Source organism: Leopardus geoffroyi, chromosome D3 (assembly GCF_018350155.1).
Source record: "Leopardus geoffroyi isolate Oge1 chromosome D3, O.geoffroyi_Oge1_pat1.0, whole genome shotgun sequence".
NCBI classification, from domain to species: Eukaryota; Metazoa; Chordata; class Mammalia; order Carnivora; family Felidae; genus Leopardus; species Leopardus geoffroyi.
In genome coordinates this window covers 54,167,392-54,190,115 of record NC_059339.1, presented here as the reverse complement: position 1 = coordinate 54,190,115, position 22,724 = coordinate 54,167,392, and the positions used below count along the sequence as shown (strand labels likewise).

The following is a 22,724-nucleotide window of genomic DNA, read 5'->3' as shown; positions in this document are numbered from 1 at the left end:
CAAATAGCATCAAATATTTGTTGAATGAATGAATGAATACATAGTGAGACCCATCTGTATACAGCACAACTGAAACAAACAACTCTGGTCCTTCTATCCCCAGTGGTGATCAGTTAACTGCCTAAGCGCCTCCAGGTAGCAAGTTGGGCCTTCAGAAGCCATAGGATTCTTCCAGACCGGCAGGGAGAGGCCATAAAAACAGAAGAAAACTCCAGGAACTTCAACTGTTCATTTCATGGGAATTCCTGAAATACAAAAGATCTAAAAGGAAATGTACATTCAGCCCATATCTTTGTGCATCAGAGAAATCCATCTACCACCACAGCTATTTGCACAGACTTGGCAGAATTCTTAAAGAAGGAAACATGAGTAGATACACATTCTCTGGTGCCTAAAATGACAAATTTTTAAAAGGCAGCATTACTACAAACATTGCAAAATCCACAAAAATAACATAGCTTTAACTAATTAACTAATACATACCTTTATAATGCTCTTTTCCATGAAATTTTGACTTCATAGTCTTCAATTGCATGATGGCAAAAATTTTGTAATAGTTGTTTAGAGGACAAAAGAGCCGTCTTTCTAGTCTTTCTTCTACCATGATTGATCAATTTTTTTTATTATTATTGATAGCATAGCACATTTCTTTCAGCTTCCCAACATGTACGATATGTTTTGGGGAAAACTCTTAAGTTTCTTTCATCTACAAACTATGAGATTTCACTTTTCTTGTGCAGGGAATCATCTTAAATACTCCCATATTCTTTAAGGACTGTTTCAAGTGTACACATTCCTATCACAATAGAACTTCCAATCCTACACTTTTTTTTTCCTTGATGCTGTATGAGTCATTACAATGGAAAGCCAGAATATTCCTGGTAGTCATTTTTTCACTGAGGCAGCTAATAATAACCTAATTCTACACGAAAGTAATAGTGAACACATAAATACACCCTACTCAATTCACACTACATTCTCTGTTCAACTTCCCTTCCATCACATCTCAAAAATGTTTATGGCTCCCCCAATACCATCTGACATGAGGGAAATTCAAAGTGAAAATAGAGAGAAACTTTAATTGGTTGCAATTAAAACATCCTTTTTTAAAAAAATTTTTTGCACCCTGCAAGGGCCACTCCCAGAGGCTTGGAAGGGGCCCTTGCAAGTGAGGAGGCTTCCCAGAGTATAGCCTCCTCTGATCATCGAATGCAGGCATCATTTATCTGAGGTCCCTCAGGCTTGCTTTGGAGGCCCAATCTTCCTACTTACTTCAAGAGAATTTACCTACGCTCTGCATTATGAGCTGGGATCCCATATCCAATGCCTCGATCAGCATTGCAAGGAAATAATTTAGATATTTAGAGCTTAAAAGGGTATTATCAACCACATAATGCCCTTCTCTCTTCCATAGATGATTAAACTGAAATCCAAATGAATCCCATTCTACCCATAAGAAAACTGATCCTTTGAGAAATTAGGTTTCTTGGTAAACTGTGTAGCTGGGGTCTTAACTCAAACAATCTCTTTTCAAAACCAACATCCTTGATCACTATGTAGTATCACCTCCAATTACCTACATGGGTACGATTTCCTCCCATAATAATTTTACACTGTTTTTCTCAGTTCAAAAATTATTTTCACATATATTTGCTTTCTTTACTGTTATAGTGCTCTTAGAAATAAATGTTATACAAATTATTATTATCCCATTTTACAAATTAGAAAATTAAAGGTTAGAGGCATCAGGATATTTATGTTGTCAATGAATGATGCAGGTGATCCTCAAATCCATTTCTTTCGATCCTAAATTCTGTGTTCTTTTCCCTTACTCCGCTTGGACTTTGAACCATTAGACCAACTATATCTACAACCATCCTGTTATGGAACTTCTAGTGCTCATCAGAATCAACAGAAGCAAAATCAGGTCTATAGAAACAAGACCAAGCTAGAGCCGGAATGTTTTTCTTAACAGGCTTCTTAACGTTCTTCTCAATAGGCCTGTGTTAGAATTCTTCCTCTACAGTTACAGAATTCTGACACCTTTCTTATTGAAAAGTTATTGACAAAATATTGGCCTTGGAAAAGTTCAGTTAAAAAACTTATTTGACTTCAATTGCAAATATTCATTTTCTGCATGTTACACATTTAAAGTATAACCTTATTAGATGATAAATCTGAAGACTGTTACTCAAGTATGTAGTTTATTCCTGCACAAGAGCACTTGTTTACATTCTGCAAGAGCCCAGTGTGCTCTATGGCCTCCTCAACCCCAAAGTAGGGACATTGTTTTGCCTGTTCTTCCTTCTCTTCATGTTTTTCCCATGTAAGCCATTTCAGTTAAAATAAAGTGGGTTAATAATGGATTAGAGTTGGAGACTTCAACATGAACTTGTGGTTAGCTTAAGGCAGATACAGATGGCTCCATATAGAAACATGTATAGACGTGTGTACATACGGGATACTATACATACGTATATTTCCTTGTCCTGTCAGCTGTCAGCTCTAATGGAAGCACCCCAGCAGCAGCTAGCACACCTAATGCTCGGATCTTCATTTCTAATCCTGCCTCCAATAAAAGGAAGGAAGATACCATAGAGAAATGGTTGATTCTAGGACTGAGGCATTAAATATATAACGTGAGCATGCAATATCTTGCCGTGCCAGGAGGGAAGGAAGAATGGAAGGAAGGGAGGGAGGGAATAAAATGGAGGAAGGAAAGGAGGACAGTAATGATAGAAGTATGTCAAGGGATATAGGAGCAGTTCAAGCAACAAAATAAAGTAGTCCTGGATTATAACCCAAAGAACAAAAATAAATATCCATGGATCCAAACTGATACAGAGAAATGATTAAATAAATACATAGGGGAGGATAGATAAATCTCCTTTAAAGACATGTCCCAGATACTTTATGTAGATACTTTACCCCCAACGAGTTGGATCCTAACTCTGCTCTCCTTAAGTGTGGTCTGTGAATAATGAATTCTTTCCGAAGAGTACAATTTAAGGGGGAAAGGCGGGGGGCGGGGAGGGGGGGTACCCTTACTGTGCAGAAACCTGGCAAATACTACTTCAGCCAGGTGATCAAGTTTAACATCAACAATGATAAGTCATATTGATCACATGTACCCTTGATATAATGAGATTTAAACGGCACTTTCTTCACTTTTGTGGTCTCCACCTAAAAACCTATAAACCCAGTCTCATCATGAGAAAAATATCATACAAGTGCCAATTGACAGACATTTTACAAGTTATCGTTTCAATATCCCTAAAACCTCAAGGTCATCCAACAACAAGGAAAGTCTGGGGCACCTGGGTAGCTTAGTTGGTTGAGCATCTGACTTTTTTTTTTTTTTTTTTAATTTTTTTTTCAACGTTTCTATTTATTTTTGGGACAGAGAGAGACAGAGCATGAACGGGGGAGGGGCAGAGAGAGAGGGAGACACAGAATCGGAAACAGGCTCCAGGCTCTGAGCCATCAGTCCAGAGCCTGACGCGGGGCTCGAACTCACGGACCGCAAGATCGTGACCTGGCTGAAGTCGGACGCTTAACCGACTGCGCCACCCAGGTGCCCCGAGCATCTGACTTTTGATCTCAGTTCAGATCTTGATCTCAGGGTCATGAGTTTAAGCCCCATGTTGGGCTCTGTGCTGGGTGTGGAATCTATTTAAACAATGACAACAACAAACAAAACAAAACAAAAACACAAGTATGAGAGACTGTAAAGCCAAAAGGAGCCTAGGGAAATATGACAACCAAATGTAATATGATATCGTGAACGGAATCCTGGAAAAGAAATTAGGTAAAAATGAAGTAAATTGTAAAAAACTATAGACTTTAGTTAATAATAATAATGCATCAATATTGTTCGTTAAGGAGAGTCTAGGTGGCTTGGTCTGTGCTGACGGCTCAGAACCTGGAGCCTGCTTTGGATTCTGTGTCTACCTCTCTCTCTGCTTCTCCCCTGCTCACACTCTGTGTCTCTCTCTCTCTCTCTCAAAAATAAATAAACATTAAAAAAAATTTTTTAAATCATTGATCGGTAATTGTAACAAATGTACCATACTAACGTAAGATGTTAATAATAAGTGACACTGGGTGCCAGGTATATGAGAACTCTCTGTACTATCTTTTCCATTTTTCTGTAAATCTAAATCTATTTTAAAATAAAAATATTATTTTAAAAGTACCTCTGTAGCTTAGAAAGAAACTAAATAAAATATTACGTTAATAATAGTTTCAAGAGAAAATACACTTGGCAAGTACTGACAGCTACCCATGCTGAAGACGAGTAACTTTGGAGAACAAGAACAAATATACACACACATTTAAAATTTTACCTTCAAAATTAAATTCTGCACATGTTACCTAAAATCATTATACTTGAGTTTTTCCCAAGCATCTATAGCATATGTCCATTAAATGGGCAAATAATCATTTACATTTGAGATTCAACTGACAATTTTTACCCACTTTAGAGATGCTGTAGAATTTTGTGTCAAGAGCATATGCATTTTAGGTTTGCAAAAGCAGTTACAATTGAAAGCCCTTCTTTTTTCTTCTTTGTTTTAATTTTATTTTTGAGAGAGAGTGTGTGAGCAAGGCAGGGGCAGAGAGAGAGGGAGACACACCATCTGAAGCGGGCTCCAGGCACCGCGCTGTCAGCACAGAGCCCTACGCGGGACACGAACCCACAGACCGGAAGATCATGACCTGAGCGGAAGTCGGTGGCTCAACTGACCGAGCCATTCAGGCGCCCCCGAAAGCCCTTCTTAAAGATGAGAACTCCTAACAGCTCCATCTTAAACTTATACAATAAGAGAATTTCTTGACACTTTTCTCTTGAAGCATTTGGTTTCCTTTGACTGTTGTTAGAAAGCCAGTTGATATACATTGATTGATATTGATATAAAACAAGATAAAACCGGACAAAATATTCTTGCAGATGAAATTCAAGTCCCCATCGAGAACTTAAATCAGTCCTTATCTTGACCCAAGTTACTTTAATGTTGAGTTCAATAATATATAAAGACAAAGTGAAAGTTTCCAATCTAGATTTACCATGTTGTATTAGCAGTGGCTGCATGTTACATCAGATTTTGAGAAAACATATCCTTTAGTTGGGCAGTTGTCTTTTAAAAAAATAAAATGAAGTGAAATCCCCAACGGAATTCTTTGTCACCTCAGCCAACCAAATCCCAAAACGTATCCAAACTGTCAGATGATACTTTAACAATATAACCATATCAATTAATAGAACTTGAACAATTTGAACAACTTTTCTGAAATATTATGAAACACTGTATTTTAAACAAACATATGTAAAAATAGGATTGAGTGTACTGGTGTGGGATAGAGGAGTAGAAAGCGTATGGTGAAAAAGATAAGAGAGCAATGGAGAAAGGCTATTCTGAAAATGGACAATTGGAGAAACTTGCACTAATATCAAAGAAGTAGGGAACGGAAATAAACAGATATTTAAACATATAAACAGGTTATCTGTAAAGGAAATTAGACCTCATTCAAGATGGTATGCCCTTGTAATGATACAATAATATTTACTGATTAAACACATAGGTATTTGGGGGGCATGGTTGGCTCAGTCGGTTGAGCACACGACTACTGATTTCAGCTCAGGTCCTGATCCCAGAGTCCTGGGATCGAGCCCCACATCATGGAGTGTCATATCCCTCGCATTGAGCCTCGCCTCTGGCTCCCGCTCCCGGGCTCATGCTCGCGCGCTCAATCTCTCTCTCTCAAAAAAACAAAAATAAAATAAAAATTTTTTAATTTAAAAAAAGCATCTAAGTATTTGACTAACAAACTTACATCCTTCTACTTAACTATAAAAAATTTCAGTGAGCTGGTGAATATCCCAACACAGCAATACATATTTTTATTTTTAAGAATTAGTAAGAGCACAAAAAAAAAATGCCACAAATAAAGAAAACTTTGAGGGTGGAGAAGGTGGTTAGGATAATTTGCAAATTTGGGTGACAACCCTTCATGATAAAGATGCATTGCCTTGCTAACAGGGAATGATTTCCAGGCCTTCCTTTACTCATCATTCAGAATATGGCATTTCCATAGTAAAGCAAATAGTTTCCCTTAAACCCAAGTCCTCAAAAACTTTGATGCATATAAAATAATTTATTTGTGAGGTCTCTGTTGATACACTCAAAATCCTTCCAATTTTTTATGTGTTTGTATCTGACTATTTGTACAAAGATGACTGAGTAAATACTCTGACTTCAAGCCTCCGACCAGTTTTCAGGGGAAGAAGAATTTTTATTCTTCTTGTATTGTTTAAACCTTCATCTTAGTCTACAAGTCACGAAGAAAATTCCCAATTGGTCTTTGGGAAATGTTCACTCTAATCTTGTCTCAGTGCAGCTTCATACTAGTTAAATGAATAAAATCCTCTTTTTCCCCAAATATGGGAAAACTGAGACCTGGAGAATAAAAGTGATTTGTCCAGGGTCACAAGTAATGTCAAAGGCAAAAGCTGTAGCCCAACAACATCCTCTCTCTGCTCAGTCGTTGGCATGAAGGCCTATTGCCAAAAAGGCACTTTTCAGAGTCAGGTATATATTTGGCAACCTATCGTTAAACCATTATTAATAATAAATGTCCTTCATTTTTAGAATCTCAGTTACCCAAGACACACACATCAAAGACAAAATGTTCCCCAAGGTAAAAGAATGGTGGTTTTTAAAACTATAGGAAAACAAACTGAAACACAAAATATCTAAAGAACAAAGTTAAAAAAAAAAAATCATGGTTCTTTTGTTAAAGTGGCGAGTTATCTCTTCAACAGCATTATGGATTATTGCAAACCTGAGAAATATAGATTTCTTTATTCCTTCTGTCCCATATTTGTTGAGGACTAGATATAATGTGCAGAAAAGAAAAAGCTCAATAAAAGGAAAGCTAAGAAGTCTTTAGCTTTTTTATGTACCAAACATTGACATGGTGCTCACTAGGTATCTAGTACTGTTCTAAGCACGTTTACAAATATTTCCAAAATTTTAAGCATTATAAAACCCTAGGAGAAAGCACTATAATTATCCCCATTCTCAGATGCAGAGACTGGGCAGAAAAATGTTATTTATCCAAAGTCCAAAGAAGGGAAGTATTCCAAAGCTGGGATTCAAATGTCAGTGATCTCCTTCCGGAATGCAGGCTGAGAATCACAGCTCTCTGTTACCTTTGTTTACTAGTTTAATCAGTATTTCCATAAAAGTACCTATTCTCTTCAAATTTTTAGAGCACTTTGTTGGTGATGGTTGCCGTAAGTGAAGGATTTGAAGGAAACGTTCATGAGGTTCTATCAGACTCTTATCTATGTGCTATGAACAATAAATGTTTACTTCACAATGTTATGAAGATTTTATTAATTTTTAGGCAGTAGATGAGTAAAATCAAGAAACTGAGTAATGTCACTTTAGTTAAATGCCCAGCACAGTCCCTGATTATAAAATACATCCTTGTTCTTTCTGCTGTTCCCCTGATAAATTTGAAAATTCATCTTTCATAGTCCATCAATATATTTATTGAATAACTATTATGGACAAGGTACAGAGCTATGGACCATGGGAGATTTTGTCAGATACAAGACTTTTTCTCCTCTAGAAGCTTATAATCTAGTTGACATCCTAAAATATATTTACCTAAACAAGCAACTAACAATGCAAAGCAGTAAATAATAAATGTCAAAAGAGTATTACAGGTAATAAGTTCTATAAGGAAGGTAGGAGCCTGTTCTTTCTGCTCCAGTAGTTCATTACACATACCCTTATTAGAGCAATTATCACCTTGTAATTATTCACATGCTGTGTCTAATTTACCTGCCTGTCTCCTACATTAGAATGTTAGCCCCTTGAGGGCAAGGATGCAGTTTTAGTCCTCATTGTATCTTCAATGTTCAGCACATTGTCTGGTATATAATAAATGCTTAGCATATGCTTGGTGAATAAACGAATGACGTTCATAGAAGGCAGGCACTTCTTTTGTGGCCAGTGTAGCAGAATGGTTAATCTCCGGAGTCAGGTTGTACTGATTTGGATCTTGGCTCTACCTTTAAAAAGCTGTATGGCCCTGAAAATTTTACTTGATTTCTCTGCACTTCCTTTTGCTCATTGGTAAGATTAAAATAATGATACCTTTCTTTATTAGCTAACTTTACTATGGAACAGGTCACCCCAAAAATGAATGGCTTCAAACAGCAGCCATTTATTTCCTTAAGAGTTCTGCGTGTCAGTAAATTTGGGCTATATTGGTTCCCCTATCTTGGCTGGCTCATTCATACATTCTGAGTTCAGTTATCAGGTCAGCTGGGACCACATGGGATCTCATCTGCCACCAGGCTAACGTGGACTTTTCACATGGCAGCTGGCAGGACTCGAAGAGGGCACGTTGAAGCATACAAGGCCTTTTGAGGCTCAGACTTGGAATTGACACACAGTCACTTCTGGTACATTCTATTGATCAAACAAGTCCTAAGGCCAGCTCACATTCAAGCAGTGGGGAAATAGACTTCACTCTTGATGGGGAGAACAGCAAAGCCACCTTATAATCGGGTATTTATACCAGGAAGGATGAAGAGTTGGAATCATTCTTACCATCTACCATACTCTGTCATATTAGCAAAAGGATTAAGAAAAGAAAACATCTAAAGGATTTCGGCTAGTGTGCACCAAACAAGTAATGAGTTCAGTAAGAATTAGCTATGATCATTCTGTTCAAGGTTGCCAAGAAGAGTTTCAGTGAGGAAAGGAATGAGTTTAATCTTGTGAAATAGGTAGGATTTCTATATGTAGAGAACCAAGGCTTCCCGTAGGGATACAACGTGAACATGTGGTATGAAAGCGGGATGTATTCAGAAAGCAGCTAACAGCAGACTTCCCAGAAGAGCTCGAACAGGAGCCTAGGAACCTGGAACACTGGCCGAGGAGTTGGGCTGGACCCTGGGGTAACAGTAAACCATTGGCTTTTGACTAAATGCTAGCCAACAGCACCATTTCTTATCTTTTACTTCGACTTCAGTTATTTGTTATTATTTTTTGTTGTTGTTCTTCAATAAGTTTCTTGATGCTGATGGTTTTGTGATATTTCTGGCCATATCTACTCACGATGTAAAATAGAAACTTAGGATTTTTGTCAGGGTCATGCCTCTCCCTGGCTTTGGGGATCTAGGAGGTTCTTCTTTGTTCAGTTTTATGGTAAAAATGGAAAATTTTTCCCCTCATCCATTTTACAAATGGTGGCAATCAGAAAGGTCAGGCCACAGGAAGTAGTATTTACGAAGCCAAAGAAACACAGGAGACGCCAGGCTGTGATGTTTATATAACTTGGTGATAATCATACATCTTAAGCAGAAGAGTCAAGAATGAGGAAAATAAGGTTTCGGTGTGGCTGCCCCTTCATGTGAAGCAGCAAAAGACTTCTGGAACTGTTCTGAAGAGAATCTTAAGTTCATCCAGTCCAGCGACATGGTCCTAAGCAACCAGACCCACCGATTCGCCCAGGTCCCTGCCACCCTGAAGGCTGACCAGACTTCTCAGAGCTGGTGGCTGCTCTAGTGGACTGCTCAGTGGCACTAGCTTCAGAATCTCTCCACTGTACGTGGTTTCCATGCAGATTCACCGATGAATAATTTTGATAATTCTGCCGAAATATGAAGACTGCTTGAATTACATGACTACATGATCATATTTAGTTGTTTTTTTTTGTTTGTTTGTTTTTTTGTTTTTGATAAGACAATTCCGGCTTCTCTTATGCCACGTGAAATCCATCCTGCTGAGTGCTCTTGACTAGTCACGTCCTTCCTGCCATTTTAAAAACAATAGTGGCAGAGAAGCAAACGGCTGATAGTGCTCAGCAGGACAGATCAAACACACAGATGCAATTGCTGTACGTTGAACAGCGAAGTAGGATAAAATTCAAATACTTACAATCGCTTAGTAGCTAGCATCTGATTGCTGCAAATTGAATCTTTCATAACAGGATTTATTGTAAATAGTGTCATATCATTTGTGAGTTCTGCAACAATTTCATTCAGAGCCAGTACAAGATATTGGAGGTGTGAGCCTTACATGATGGATATGCTAGTTTACACATAGATTATGAAGAGATTTTTTATTATCAACATTATTTTTAATTGCTTACAAAACGGCCACAATTGTAATTTTTTCTCTGAAATTTTAAACATTCTCAAATTGTGTAACTTTAAAACCCAGGAGAAAACAGACTAGCCACTGATTTCAACAGCTGCTTTAGAATTGCAAGAACCCCAATTCTTCTTTTCCCCTTCCACTCTGGTTGTTAAATAAGCATCAAAATTATAGATAGTTAAAAATTTTGAAATGTCCCTTTCATATTGTTTGGGAGCAGCAAAGATCCTTGTAATCATAACTAGTGGTCAACATATCTTATCAGTAAAAAATACATATAAATTCAAAATCAAGATATTTAGAGATCTACAAAGCACATCTTACTTCCTTTTTGATAAAATGGAAAGATGACAATAGCTTAATGATCAATACTCTTATTGACCTTTGAATTTAGTTCCAAATACTTTAATGGAAGCTCATACAAGATAAACATCAAAAGCATACTATACAAATTATACTTTCAATGTATGAGAATTTGGTGATACTCCACATACTTGATAGCTTTAATTGCTAATGACACAGACCCCCCCCCCCCAACAAAAAGACTGTATATTACATTTACACAATCTTCTTGTTCAGGACCTAAATAGGGGAAATTCAAAAAGGAAAAATTCAAAACAAATAGTAGGGCCAGAATATTTGGATAATCTATTCTCTTTCTTTTCCCTGCTCTAAACAAAAAATCCTTTTCTATTACTTTACCATGTATTTGAGCTTTTTGTTATGCATACGAATATCAAATGCAGCATCTCAACAAGATCTGAATAAAGTATCTTACTCTCAGACAACCTAAGACCTTGATGGAGAAGGGCCTTTGTGAGGAGTAAAATTCTTCAGTTGGATCTTTCTTCATTTATTGAAGAGCAAATATCCCACATGCACGTTAATGTTTATTATTCTAAATGGGGAATTCCCTATTTCTAAACCAAAGAATTTTCAGTTTCTCTCCCCCCCCCCCACCCACTTAAGCAGGTTTCTTTCCATCTCTCACAAATCAAAAGGGAAGGTGGAAAGACAGCCTTTCAGTAGTGCCCTGATGTGTATTTTAATAAGTTTACTAATCAGAGCACATATGAATTAGAATGAATCATATTCATATCTTTAATGGCAAAGAAAACTCAATTTAGCTCATATCCAGCTTTCTTTCATGTTCCTTTTATTCAAGGGCATGCCTTCTTCTTCTTTTTCTTCCTCTTCTTCTTCTTCTTCTTCTTCTTCTTCTTCTTCTTCTTTTTCCCCCCACCCCCCTTCTTTCTTTCTTGGACACCTCCAACCCCAACCCCCATTGACAACCAAAATGCAGGGCTATAAATGTAAGGGCGCAGTACATCATGAAATGAGTCTAGAGAACGTGTCCTCTACCAAAATACACATGAATCTCTGGTACAGCTGAAATTCCAGAATCATTCCGGGCTCCGTTCTGCATGCTAAGCAGGGTCAAAAATGTGAGCTTTATGTGGTCATCCTTATATACCAGATGAGGTCCAAAGTTTAAAGGTTACATTTGTGAAATTGCAGCTGGGCTTCCTAGCACTTGACTCTCTAGCTCCTGCAAATCAAACACTCCTAATTGAAAGACATATCTGACAATATGATAATCTTTCAATTAAAAAAAAATGTGACTTCTGAACCCTTATCTGTTGAAGAGCTGACACAGAAGTTCCGAGATGGTTGCTTAACCAGACAAAATAATAGAGAAAATATGTTTTCCAACAAGATCAGAAAGCTTGAATAGTACAGGGAAACACACGTAAAGAGAAGGGCTGTCCTCTATTCCGTCCTACTAGTTCTAATTTCCCCACCCCACGCCCCCCCCCCCCAGTTTGTACACTCAGCCACTCACCTCTTAGGTGAGGGCTAGTGTCTTTCAAATCAGACACAAACCCCAAATATCAAGACACTAGAAAGTGGCATCCTGGCATACTTTGAGATCAGACGGTTTCTGCATTTCATGGGGTGGGGGTGGGGGTGGGGGAGCAGCATACCAATGTAGTGAAATCTGGAAACAACAGCATATATACAGACACAAAAAAAAGTTTGCATATTGCACAGAGCGCTTGAAGATCATAAATCTATGCATGAGAAAGATGTAGTGGAAATTTTGGGGGGATTAGAGTTTATTTTTGTCATCTCTGTGAGACAGCTACTCATTCATCCAGATCACAGCTAAGAAAAAAGCTGGTCACAGAAATTAGCAGTTTCAGCTCAGCAGCGAAGTCGCCAGCCTGTGAAGGCAGAGAGAAATTGACTAATTAGCAATGCGCACTAAAACTTGACGGTTCTTTATAGAGAGAGAGAAGAGAGAGGGAGAGAGAGGGAGAGGGAGGAAGGGGGGGCTCGCTTTTTCCCCTTCTTTCTTCCAAAGATGTTTGAAATCGCAGTCATTTACGCTCGACAATTTTTACAATAGCCTTGAGCCATAATTTTGCGAGTCTCTCCAGCATCCATCCCCCTGTATGGTCTCTCTCTACTGGCCAAGCACGACCGTTTCTCTCCCCAACCGTGGATTTCCTATTACTCTCGTTACGACTCACTGAGCCCCAGGCCCAAGGATAATGATGTGTTGTTTCTTGGTAGCATAATTTGTCACACGTACATTTTTTCTTCTTCTTCTCTTGCAGAAAGCTCTGCTCCCTCTCTCTCTCTCCCTCTCTCTCCCTCTCTCTCCCTCTCTCTTTCTCTCTTTTCTCCCTCTCCTACATTTTCTTGCTGTTGCTAATTCATGGTGATCAAATGATGTACGACAAAATAAATTGTAAAGAGTGATTGCCTGGAGTTGGGATCCAGAAGGTGTTTTCCCCCTCCCAAGGAGAGAGCAAACCTTTAAAAAGGAAGGACAATTGATTTTTGGGGGGGAGCTTAAGTGAGCCTTGACTTTGCAGCTGGTTGAAAGCAGGTAAGTTTCTGGCCTTGTGTCTGCCTTGTGTGTATTTTGTTCTGTCTTTTGGGTTGTTGGCGGGGGAAGGGACGGGGAGGGAGTGTTTCGGGGTGGGGGTGGGGGGGGTTGTGTGGCAAACGCTCATAAAGAATAAAACTCCTATGGCAAGAAATAAGCAGATGAGGGGGAAAGGCAAAGGAGGAGAGCAAGAAGGAAGGGGAACAGGAAAATGGGGCGGGGGGGGGGGGTGGGGAGCGAGACAACGAAGCGGGGAGAGCGAGAGAGAGGTATGACCGGGTCCAGTTAAAGGGAGAGACTCTGGGAGATGTTTCAGGAAAGCCCGAGCTTTGGGGGGCCGTTGGGGGAGGGGGTCCTGCCGGGGGAGGGAGCTCGAGGGAGGTTAGGGTCCACCTGGAACGGGATGGTAAAGTGAGTCGAGAGGAGCCCAGTGTGGTATAAATAGGAAGCCGGCGATCCAGGACTGGCGCCAGGCAGGGCAGAGAGTGAGCCGCAGTGGAAGGGGCAGGTCCGGCGGGATCCCTCGGAGCCGGGCGGCGGCGGCGGCGGCGGCGGCGGCGGCGGCTCTCCCGGGCGGGCGGGCGGGCGGGCGCGCGGGCGGGATGTGGGCAGAGGGTCCCTTTCTGCTCGGCCCTGGAAGGTGCAATTACAGGTTAAGGACCCGGCGGATCGATTTCGCCTCGCCTCCCCCGGCCTGCCGTCCTCCGCCTGGATGCGGGCGGCTCAGACTTTTTTTTTTACAGAAGTAGTTCCAGGGCCAGGAGAGTGGGGGTGCCCGAGTGGGGGGCCGCTGGGGCTTGTACGGAGGGGCTCGGAAGGAAGCTGCGGCTTCGCGCGGCGACGCGGGGTGGGATGCGGAGACCCCGCACGGAACCTCCACCTCCCACCCCACCCCACCCCACCCCCAACGTTGGCCAGCCCCCACCCCCTCCCCCAACACCTGCCAGTTAACTTGAACTTCTCACAGTTACTGGAGTTAAAGCCTGTGTTCCTGCTGCCCTGGGAGACGCAGCCTTTCACGTGAATCCCTCCGGGCCTCCGGGCTCCGGCTCTAAAGCCGCCCCAGTGGCCCCACCGGCTCCCTCCTCGCCTTCCCCGCTGCCGCCCCGCGAGGGAAGGGGAGATACACGTCTGAACTTCCGCGCTTTGAGATGCGGGGGGGGGGGGGGGCGGGAGAGAGGAGGCCGGGGGTGGGGGGCTGAAAGGATTCTCCTGCCAGGTCTGAAGTCGTCTCTGGAAAATGAGCAAAACTGAGCGGTGACGGGGAAGCCAACAGTTTGCGAAGCAGGGAAGCAGGCAGGGCCGGGGTGAGGGAAATGAGCTAGAATTGATAAGGACAGCTCCCGCCTCTGCCGAGTCCACTGAGCTGGTCCTCACCGCGCTCCGCTGCACTTTCCCGGGAGAAGAAAGGGCTTTATCTGCTACCTCACACTGTTAGCCTAGGAGTTTCTCGGGGCAGCACGGATAATCGAGGGGGTTCCCAGCTTTCGGAGGGCTGAGAATCGCCCACCCGCACGCTTGTCGGGTCCCCTTCGCTTCCCCCCCCCCCCCCCAAACTGGACCAACTGCGAAGAGCAAAGCTGCAGGCACAAGTTGACCTGGAACCTCCGCCGACGGTCGCCTCTGCGCTCTCGGGGAACCCCCGGGTCCCCACTCCCCGGCCTCTCCCTTCCTCAGGCCCGGCATGGACACAAGCCCACGAGGTGTCTCGGCCTCCGCCGCCACTTTGCCGTCGCTGCTGCCACCGCTGTCGCTGCCAAGAGCCGAGCCGGGGTGGTTTTAGGAAAGTGAGGGACGAAGTGTGTGGGCGGTGGCGAGAGGAGTAGCAGGGAGCTGAACCCGCGCCCCGACCCCAGACAGGGCCCATTTGGTGGCGCTCACGGATTCCTTGCCTTCCGACCTTACTCCTAGGGTCTGGGTCCTGGGGCGCGCCGGGCAGGAGCCGAGCTGAGCACTGATTGTTGTTCTTCACCCTCCCCTCCCCTCCACACCCTTCCCCACCCTGACCACACCCCACCCCCTCCACTACCCTTCTCCCCTCCCTCCCATCCCCCACCCCTGTGTGCCAGGTTGGAGGAGGGTTTAAAGCCAGGTGCGCCGAGTCAGCTCGCCATGTCCAGATCCGGGGACAGGACCTCCACCTTCGACCCCAGCCACAGCGACAACCTGCTGCACGGCCTCAACCTGCTGTGGAGGAAGCAGCTGTTTTGCGACGTGACCCTGACGGCCCAGGGCCAGCAGTTCCACTGCCACAAGGCCGTGCTGGCCTCCTGCTCGCAGTACTTCCGATCGCTCTTCTCCAGCCACCCCCCTCTCGGGGGAGGGGTCGGCGGCCAGGACGGCCTGGGGGCCCCCAAGGACCAGCAGCAGCAGCCGCCGCAGCAGCAGCCGCCACAGCAGCAGCCGCCGCCGCCGCAGGAGGAGCCCGGGACTCCTTCCTCCTCCCCCGACGACAAGCTGCTGACCAGTCCCCGGGCCATCAACAACCTGGTGCTGCAGGGCTGCTCGTCCATCGGGCTGCGCCTGGTGCTCGAGTACCTCTACACAGCCAACGTGACCCTCTCCCTGGACACGGTGGAGGAGGTGCTGTCGGTCAGCAAGATCTTGCACATCCCCCAGGTCACCAAGCTCTGCGTGCAGTTCCTCAACGACCAGATCTCGGTGCAGAACTACAAGCAGGTGTGCAAGATCGCCGCGCTGCACGGCCTGGAGGAGACCAAGAAGCTGGCCAACAAGTACCTGGTGGAGGATGTGCTGCTGCTCAACTTCGAGGAGATGCGCGCCCTGCTGGACTCGCTGCCGCCCCCCGTGGAGTCGGAGCTGGCGCTCTTCCAGATGTCCGTGCTGTGGCTGGAGCACGACCGCGAGACCCGCATGCAGTACGCGCCCGACCTCATGAAGCGCCTCCGCTTCGCGCTCATCCCGGCCCCGGAGCTGGTGGAGCGGGTCCAGTCAGTGGATTTCATGCGCACCGACCCGGTCTGCCAGAAGCTGCTGCTGGACGCCATGAACTACCACCTGATGCCCTTCAGGCAGCACTGCAGGCAGAGCCTGGCCAGCAGGTAGGAGACAACAAAGAGGAGGACGGGGGGCGGGTGGGGGGGGGGGGCTGGTGAGCACGAAAGGCCGGAGGGAGGGGAGGGGGCAGAGGGGAGGGGAAGAGGGGTGGGCTGTGTGGGAGGCTCCGGCAAGCTGAAAACAAACGCAAACAAACAATTTAGACTGTGGGGAAAGTTGATTTCTGAGTCCATTAAAGGTCAGCAGGGAACTGGCCTGAGAGCATCCCTGAGCGCTAGAAAGCCTGTGTTCTCTCAACATCCCCAGAGCAAGAAATGCGGGACTTGTGGACTGAAATTGACAGGCAGGTGGGGCCACAGGCCGGGGCAGTTAGAAGTGCAGCTTTGCAACCCTCTCTAACCAATCCTCCCTCCAAATCTCAAAATGAGCTTGCTTAAGGAAAAGGATCCTGCAATGACAAGTCCCCAGCCCACTCCGCCTCTTCCCTGCCTTGGGTGAGCACAAGCGCCCAGGGGATGCTCCATGAGGAGAGCTTTCATTCTTTCTGTCAAACACTCAAGGTTTGCTGCTGCTGTTGTTGTTGTTGTTGTTGTTGTTGTTGTTGTTGTTGTTGTTTAGTGACTGAGGTCTGCTCCCTTTGGAAGTTAGAGCTCCCAAGGGTTTTGTCTATTAGGGTCACTGCTGGAAATTCTGGCATCACCTATCCAGGCAAACTTTTCTATCTTGAGGAAAGCCCTTCCTTTTCACTTTTAGAGGAGAGCAAAGCAAGAGGTTGCATGGTGTCAGAGTGAATCATGCCTTGTAGCTCCCATCTCTAAGGGGAAACAGCTGAAAACTGGGAGGAGGGCTGTCATCTGGCTCCAGTTAGGTCCTCGTGCCTGCCCTGAAGTCACAAAGAAGTTGGGGACTTGTTGTTGCTCTTTGCAATGTGTCTGTGTGTGCTGTAAACAGGGCTTCACATCAAAGGGGAGAGAGAAATGACGCCTGCTTAAAATGTTGCTGAGTTGTTTGTTAGTTTGTTTTAACTGTAGGCATTGACAGTCGTGGTGTTTCGTTGGCTCCAATTTCAAAAACCCCTTTTAGTGAGCCCTAGCAGAGGGTTTCTTTCTCTTTTTAGAAAAGAGAAGCAGTATCGTCTCAGTTTCTCATGATAAAACATCATGATTTCAGATGTCAGGCTACCCCAGCCTAATCCAGCAAATTGTTACATGGTTTAAAAATCCATCACGGCATTTTCCCATTCCGAAAGATATCTAAAGGCCGGGGGGGGGGGGGGTCACTATGTGCAGTTTTATGGAATTAAATATTTATTTTTAGTCAGGATGTTTCTAAAACGTCTAGAAACATTTTAAGAGAAGGAAGACAGTTTAGACAGCACTGGGGTTCAGGTGAGGCCCACAGGGGTATGGGAAACCTTGGACTTAGAAACCTTCTAAGTTGATTTTCTAGTGTTTGTGAGAGATGAGTTAATGAAATGTGTCAAGAAATGACAGTAGGACAATAACACAAGCAAGAACCCAAACCCTTGGGTACTTGAATAGTGAGCACAGGAGTCTAAGTATGGACAAGAACATGAAATGTATTTTTATTTTGTAAGAGTTCTTCATTCGTCTAAAGATCAAAACTGAATGTGATGGGGAGATGTCACCACACCAATGGGCACTGCTTATTAATATTCTGTAATCTTAACTTTTATCACTTCTAAATGACCTACAAGTATACTTAATTTAGCATATATTATACATATTCAAAGAATTCACAGACAACACAGCTATAGTCCTGAACATGTATTTGTTCATATTTTTAAAAGCATGTAAAATCTAGCATAGGTTCAGAAATCCAGAGGGATAATCAGATCAAGGCTTAACTTGTTTTAAGAATGATTGGAGGATAGGAGCATTACAGATCTGATCTCATAAAGAATTTCTCAAGCCCTTGATGCACTTCTGTCTAATAAGTATTTTCCAGGGTCCAGTGTTAGGACAGTTGACTGTCAAAATGCAAAATCCATTTTCCACCTTAGCCTGGCTTCAGTAACCAGCTGGGGCCTGCTGGCTCTGCCCTGGCGAGAGGCTAAGATAGCAGGCTTCCCGGCTCCGTGACGACACCTTCCAGCTTCACTGGGCCATATCATTTGAAGGATATGTAGTGGCGTCTGACCACTAAATGCTTACAAGTGTCATGGATGCTGCAAGAATCTGATACTTCTGCGGTAGGAAGAAAAACTGTATTTTTCCTTAAAAGCGGAAGACGCAGAGAAGAAAACAGTTCATGTGAGCCTATTGATGATCTCAAAGTAATACAAGTTCGATTTGGTTCCATTATTGATAACTGTGGCATTTTAATTTTTCGGGATTAATTACATTATTCTAATTTTAATGCGCAGAAAGAATGTAAGGCTACCCATCAGGATCTTAACTTTAATGTAGACAAAGATGCTATAAGTTGCGACCAATAGTATCACATTGGCCCATTTATTATAGCGTCAGCATGATATAAAAATGTTCTCTTAGACTTACATGTAGTTTAACAGAAGGATAAATGTGTTGAACAATTGCTTTTGCAAACGCATCACTTATTGAAAACAATTGACTAGAGATGCACAATATTTATTACTGTTTATCCACCTACATTTTTTAAGGTCTAAATATGAAAGAAATCCTCAAATTTAGGCAAGGAGTTGAAAAATTAAAATTGACTCCTCTGTTAGAAAAAGTACAAAATATAAGGAAATAGAATGACTTCACAAAGAATTTACTTGTTTAAGAATACGTTTTCTCTATAGAAAGTAAGGCTATTAGTGTAATAACAATATTTTTAATATTTTTAAAGATTATTAAGTAATTTTGAATTTTTATTACATCTAGAAAAATAAAGCAACCCAAGCCTACAGACCTTATAAATACCCAAATTAATTTTTAATCTTTGTTTTAGTTGCTTAGTCTTTCCAAATATGCCATTTATGCTCAAATTTGTATTTTATCTTAGCAAATTAAGCATTGAGAATGATAAATTAAAAATAAGTGACTTATTATCTGATATGCAAATATATGCATAACTAATTTAAGAGAAAAGGACTTGGGTAGACAAAACTTAAGACATTTGAAGTCTTATTTCTTATTTTCTTTTTGTTTTTTTTTTTCAAGAAATATAAAACTTAAGAAATAAGTTCTTGAAAAAGTTTCTGGGAAAGTCATTATTGAAAGCTTCTAAAGCATGAAAATTTAATTTAATAAGTGACATAATATGCAATGTTTAAGGCATTAAAAAGTAAATATCAGAAGACATATAGTCTAAGTTTAGCTTAAGTAGTCCCCAAAGTTTCTTTTTTCCTTGTATTTTTAAAAATTGAATGCATAATTTAGTAGTCATTCAAATAAGTCCATTGGGACTGCATTCATTACCTTCCTGTTCACATTTTCATTGCATCTCACACAATGTATAAGTAAATGCTCATTGAAAGTTGAAAGAATTAAGATTATAAAATAAGAAAGCTTCAGTGTCCACTTCACCAATGTGTTCCTCAATCTACATTACTAACGCACATAACAAAAGCCTATTGAACCTACAGGAAAACACCTGTCATAGAAAAGCATTAGTGAAAATAACCATATTTTGTAAAACATTTAACCATCAGCTATTACAGTCCCGTTTACAGTCCTGTACTGAAGTGTACTCTTTCAGAGATTATATTTTATAGAAGACAGAAGCCTACCTTATAAAGATTTCACTCTCTAAAAAAGTCTATTTAAAGATTTCACATAAATTAATTTGAAAATCTATTTAAACATCAGAAGGACAATTATCTATTGGCTAAAATGACTTGTAATGATTAAAAAGCCATTAGCTTTCCTAATACACAGTTTTGATTCCTGGCTTTGGTGCTTAAAAAGTGTCTCTTTAAATGTAGCACAATATTTTCGACTGGGTCTCCTCATAAGGCCTGAAAAACAACCTGAGCAAAGCAAACTAATCTTTTATCCATGTACTCTCTGAATTGTTACTTCCTTTTATATCAATTTGAAGCCCTCGAATTAGAAGTTGTTAGGTAGTTAGATTTTTGTATCAGAAGTTACTCAACCATTCAGAACACAATTTGTTTATTATGTGAAACAGGACCATTGATTACAAAATTATACCACAGGTATGGGAGCCAAATAGTTATATCCTACAATCAAAAGGCAATTAGAGTAGATATTAATGTGTTGTATTGGCTTAGAGGATTTACCGACAAAAAGTGGACATGTTTAAATTTTAATTCATACTTGTATTTATTCCATATTTATGAACATGTGGAGGTTCACTCATTACCTTAGCTAATTTCTAAGTATCTCTATTTTCTTAACTTAAAAATACAGTAAGAAAAAAAAAAAAAGTTCCTTTATTTACAACAGCCACTTCATACCCGAGGACGTTCTAAGCATTTTACAAACATGAACTTATTTAATGCTCAAAACAGCCCTAAGGGATGGGTACCATAATTAACCTCATTCTATAGATGGATAAACTGAGACACAGAGAAGTTAAGCATTTTGCCCAGGCTTGCACAGCTGGTAAGTAATGGAGCCAAAGTCTGAGCCCTGGCACTATGGCACTGTTCTCATCCACAGTGTTCTGCTTCTTGCTATGAGCCTCTCCATGCGAGGATATGATCTAGTGATCATTCTTAGAGTTATACATAGACTCAAGACTTTCCTTGTGGAAAGAAACATGTGAGGGTTAAGTATTAATATATCTGACTTTTTAAAAAATTAAGGAAAGATGCTGTTCTAGTTCTGGGGTCAGAATTTTTTTTTTCTGCAAAAGACCACACAGTAATTATTTTTGGCTTTGGAAGTCACACGATCTTTGTTGAAGCTACTCCACTCTTCCCTTGTAGCACAAAACAGCCAACGACAATATGTAAATGAATGGGCATTGCTGTGTTACATTAGAACGTCACTTGTGGGCACTGAAATTTCATATCATTTTCACATCTTAAGAAATATTCTTCTTTTTAAAATATTTTCCCCACCATTTAAAAATGTAAAAACCATTTGGCGGGCAGGGGGAGTGGAGGGGAGGCTATTTAGAAACAAGAGGCAGGCTGGATTTGCTCTGTGAGTCATAGTTAGAAACCTCTGTCTTAGGCACCTGGGATACATCAGTGACCAAAATGGACACAAAATTTTGTCCTTCTTCTAGTGGAAAGAATCCAACTGATCTTTCTTTCTCTGCTTGGAAAGAATACAAGTCTCAATAATTCTACCAATGCCAAATTAGTTTCAATTTTCCATAATAAACCTTAAGAATTTAAGTAGCAATCTTAAGAAGGTAAATAGTAATTAATTTAAAAAGTGAATGAGCTGCTCATTTTTATCAAGCATATTATATATAGGACCAACTAATATAGTCATTATTCAGAAGAGGTTTAAATATCATTTATATGATATTTAAATAATTTCCAGTAGGAAATTTGATACATTTAACACATTGCTCAGATTGACGTGCACATATCCAGCAGGCTAATCAAGGCACATAAATGAGTACATGAACAATTGTTTCTCTAAGTGCCATCCCAGATCTCCAGCTGCTTTGATCAAATGGTAAGTGGTGTCAGGACTCTTGACTTTGGAGTGAATTTACTGGATTGAGTATGCCTACAGAACCTCCCTGCCTTCTCGAAAATGACTAACCTCTGAAGAAGCACTGTTGTAGGTTTGTAGGTTTGGTTCATGTGTCTGTCTCCCTCAGTAGATCAAGCGCCTGACCTTGATCTAGAAATGTGAGTTCAATTGGAATTGATATTGGCCTTAAATATAATTGAAGTGAACACGTAGGATTTGGTTCAGTTAAGTGTGAATTGACAAAGCCGATGCTGAACTAAAAATGAAGGTTGTTTTGAAGATTATTAGACACACACACACACAAACACACACTACTGTTTACCAACAGTGATAGTAGCTATCATTATTGAGTACCTACCATGAGTTTGACATATTACTTACATTCTTTCTAGTCCTTGTAACATTCTTTTCATCTTTTTAGCTATTAGAAAATTGAGGCTCAGAATTGAGGCTAGATAATTTTGTCTAATTATCTAGATAGGGTTGAGTTGGAAGTCGGTCATCATCATCTGAAGAATACTCCCTTGTTATGAGTGTATATTATAAATATGGCTTGGACAGAAAGCAAACTCTAATCCAAGCCTTCCATATCTTTGTTTTATCACACCACAGAAGAGATTAAAAGTTACAACTTCCTAATGCTTCTTCAACCCACCCAAACAATGAAAAGGAGTGAGAGGAATATATTGGAAAGCTGAAATCCTTTACCATTGGTCTACCATACCTAATTATCAGTTCTGAGATTAAGAAGCTATGTAATGGGGTTGCTGGGATTTATCACTATGAAACGAACGTACTAAAAATACAATGAGCCAATATATTTTAAATCAATCAATAAATATAAGAACATTAAATTTAACTATGAAAAATAATTGTGAAAATGGAAGAAACTAAAACAAAGCCTAGGTGCTTGCATTAGAACCAAGAGGTTTTTTCCTCTAGGTTTCTGTGCACTGAGTACTAGAGTGGTATCGCTTTGTTTCTGTGAGGACAATAGAGAGCTATTCACACTGGCGATACTTATAG

General features: G+C 41.4%; 2 protein-coding genes across 2 annotated transcripts in view; one reads left to right on the top strand and one right to left on the bottom strand.

The window, feature by feature from the left end:
- Positions 1-10,128: 10,128 nt before the first annotated feature.
- LOC123587485 lies at positions 10,129-14,941 on the bottom strand. The gene is made up of 4 exons (XM_045457287.1): positions 14,690-14,941; positions 14,040-14,505; positions 13,468-13,707; positions 10,129-12,403 (listed from the first exon to the last, which is right to left on the bottom strand). The coding sequence occupies exons 1-4, from the start codon at positions 14,939-14,941 to the stop codon at positions 12,384-12,386; spliced, it is 978 nt and encodes a 325-aa protein (XP_045313243.1). The 3' UTR covers positions 10,129-12,383.
- Positions 14,449-22,724, top strand: part of KLHL14 (kelch like family member 14) — a 104,519-nt gene continuing 96,243 nt past the window's right edge. Inside the window, exon 1 of the mRNA XM_045457392.1 lies at positions 14,449-16,136. Within this exon, the coding sequence (XP_045313348.1) occupies positions 15,187-16,136 (950 nt within the window). The 5' untranslated portion in view covers positions 14,449-15,186. The remainder of the gene's footprint in view (positions 16,137-22,724) is intronic.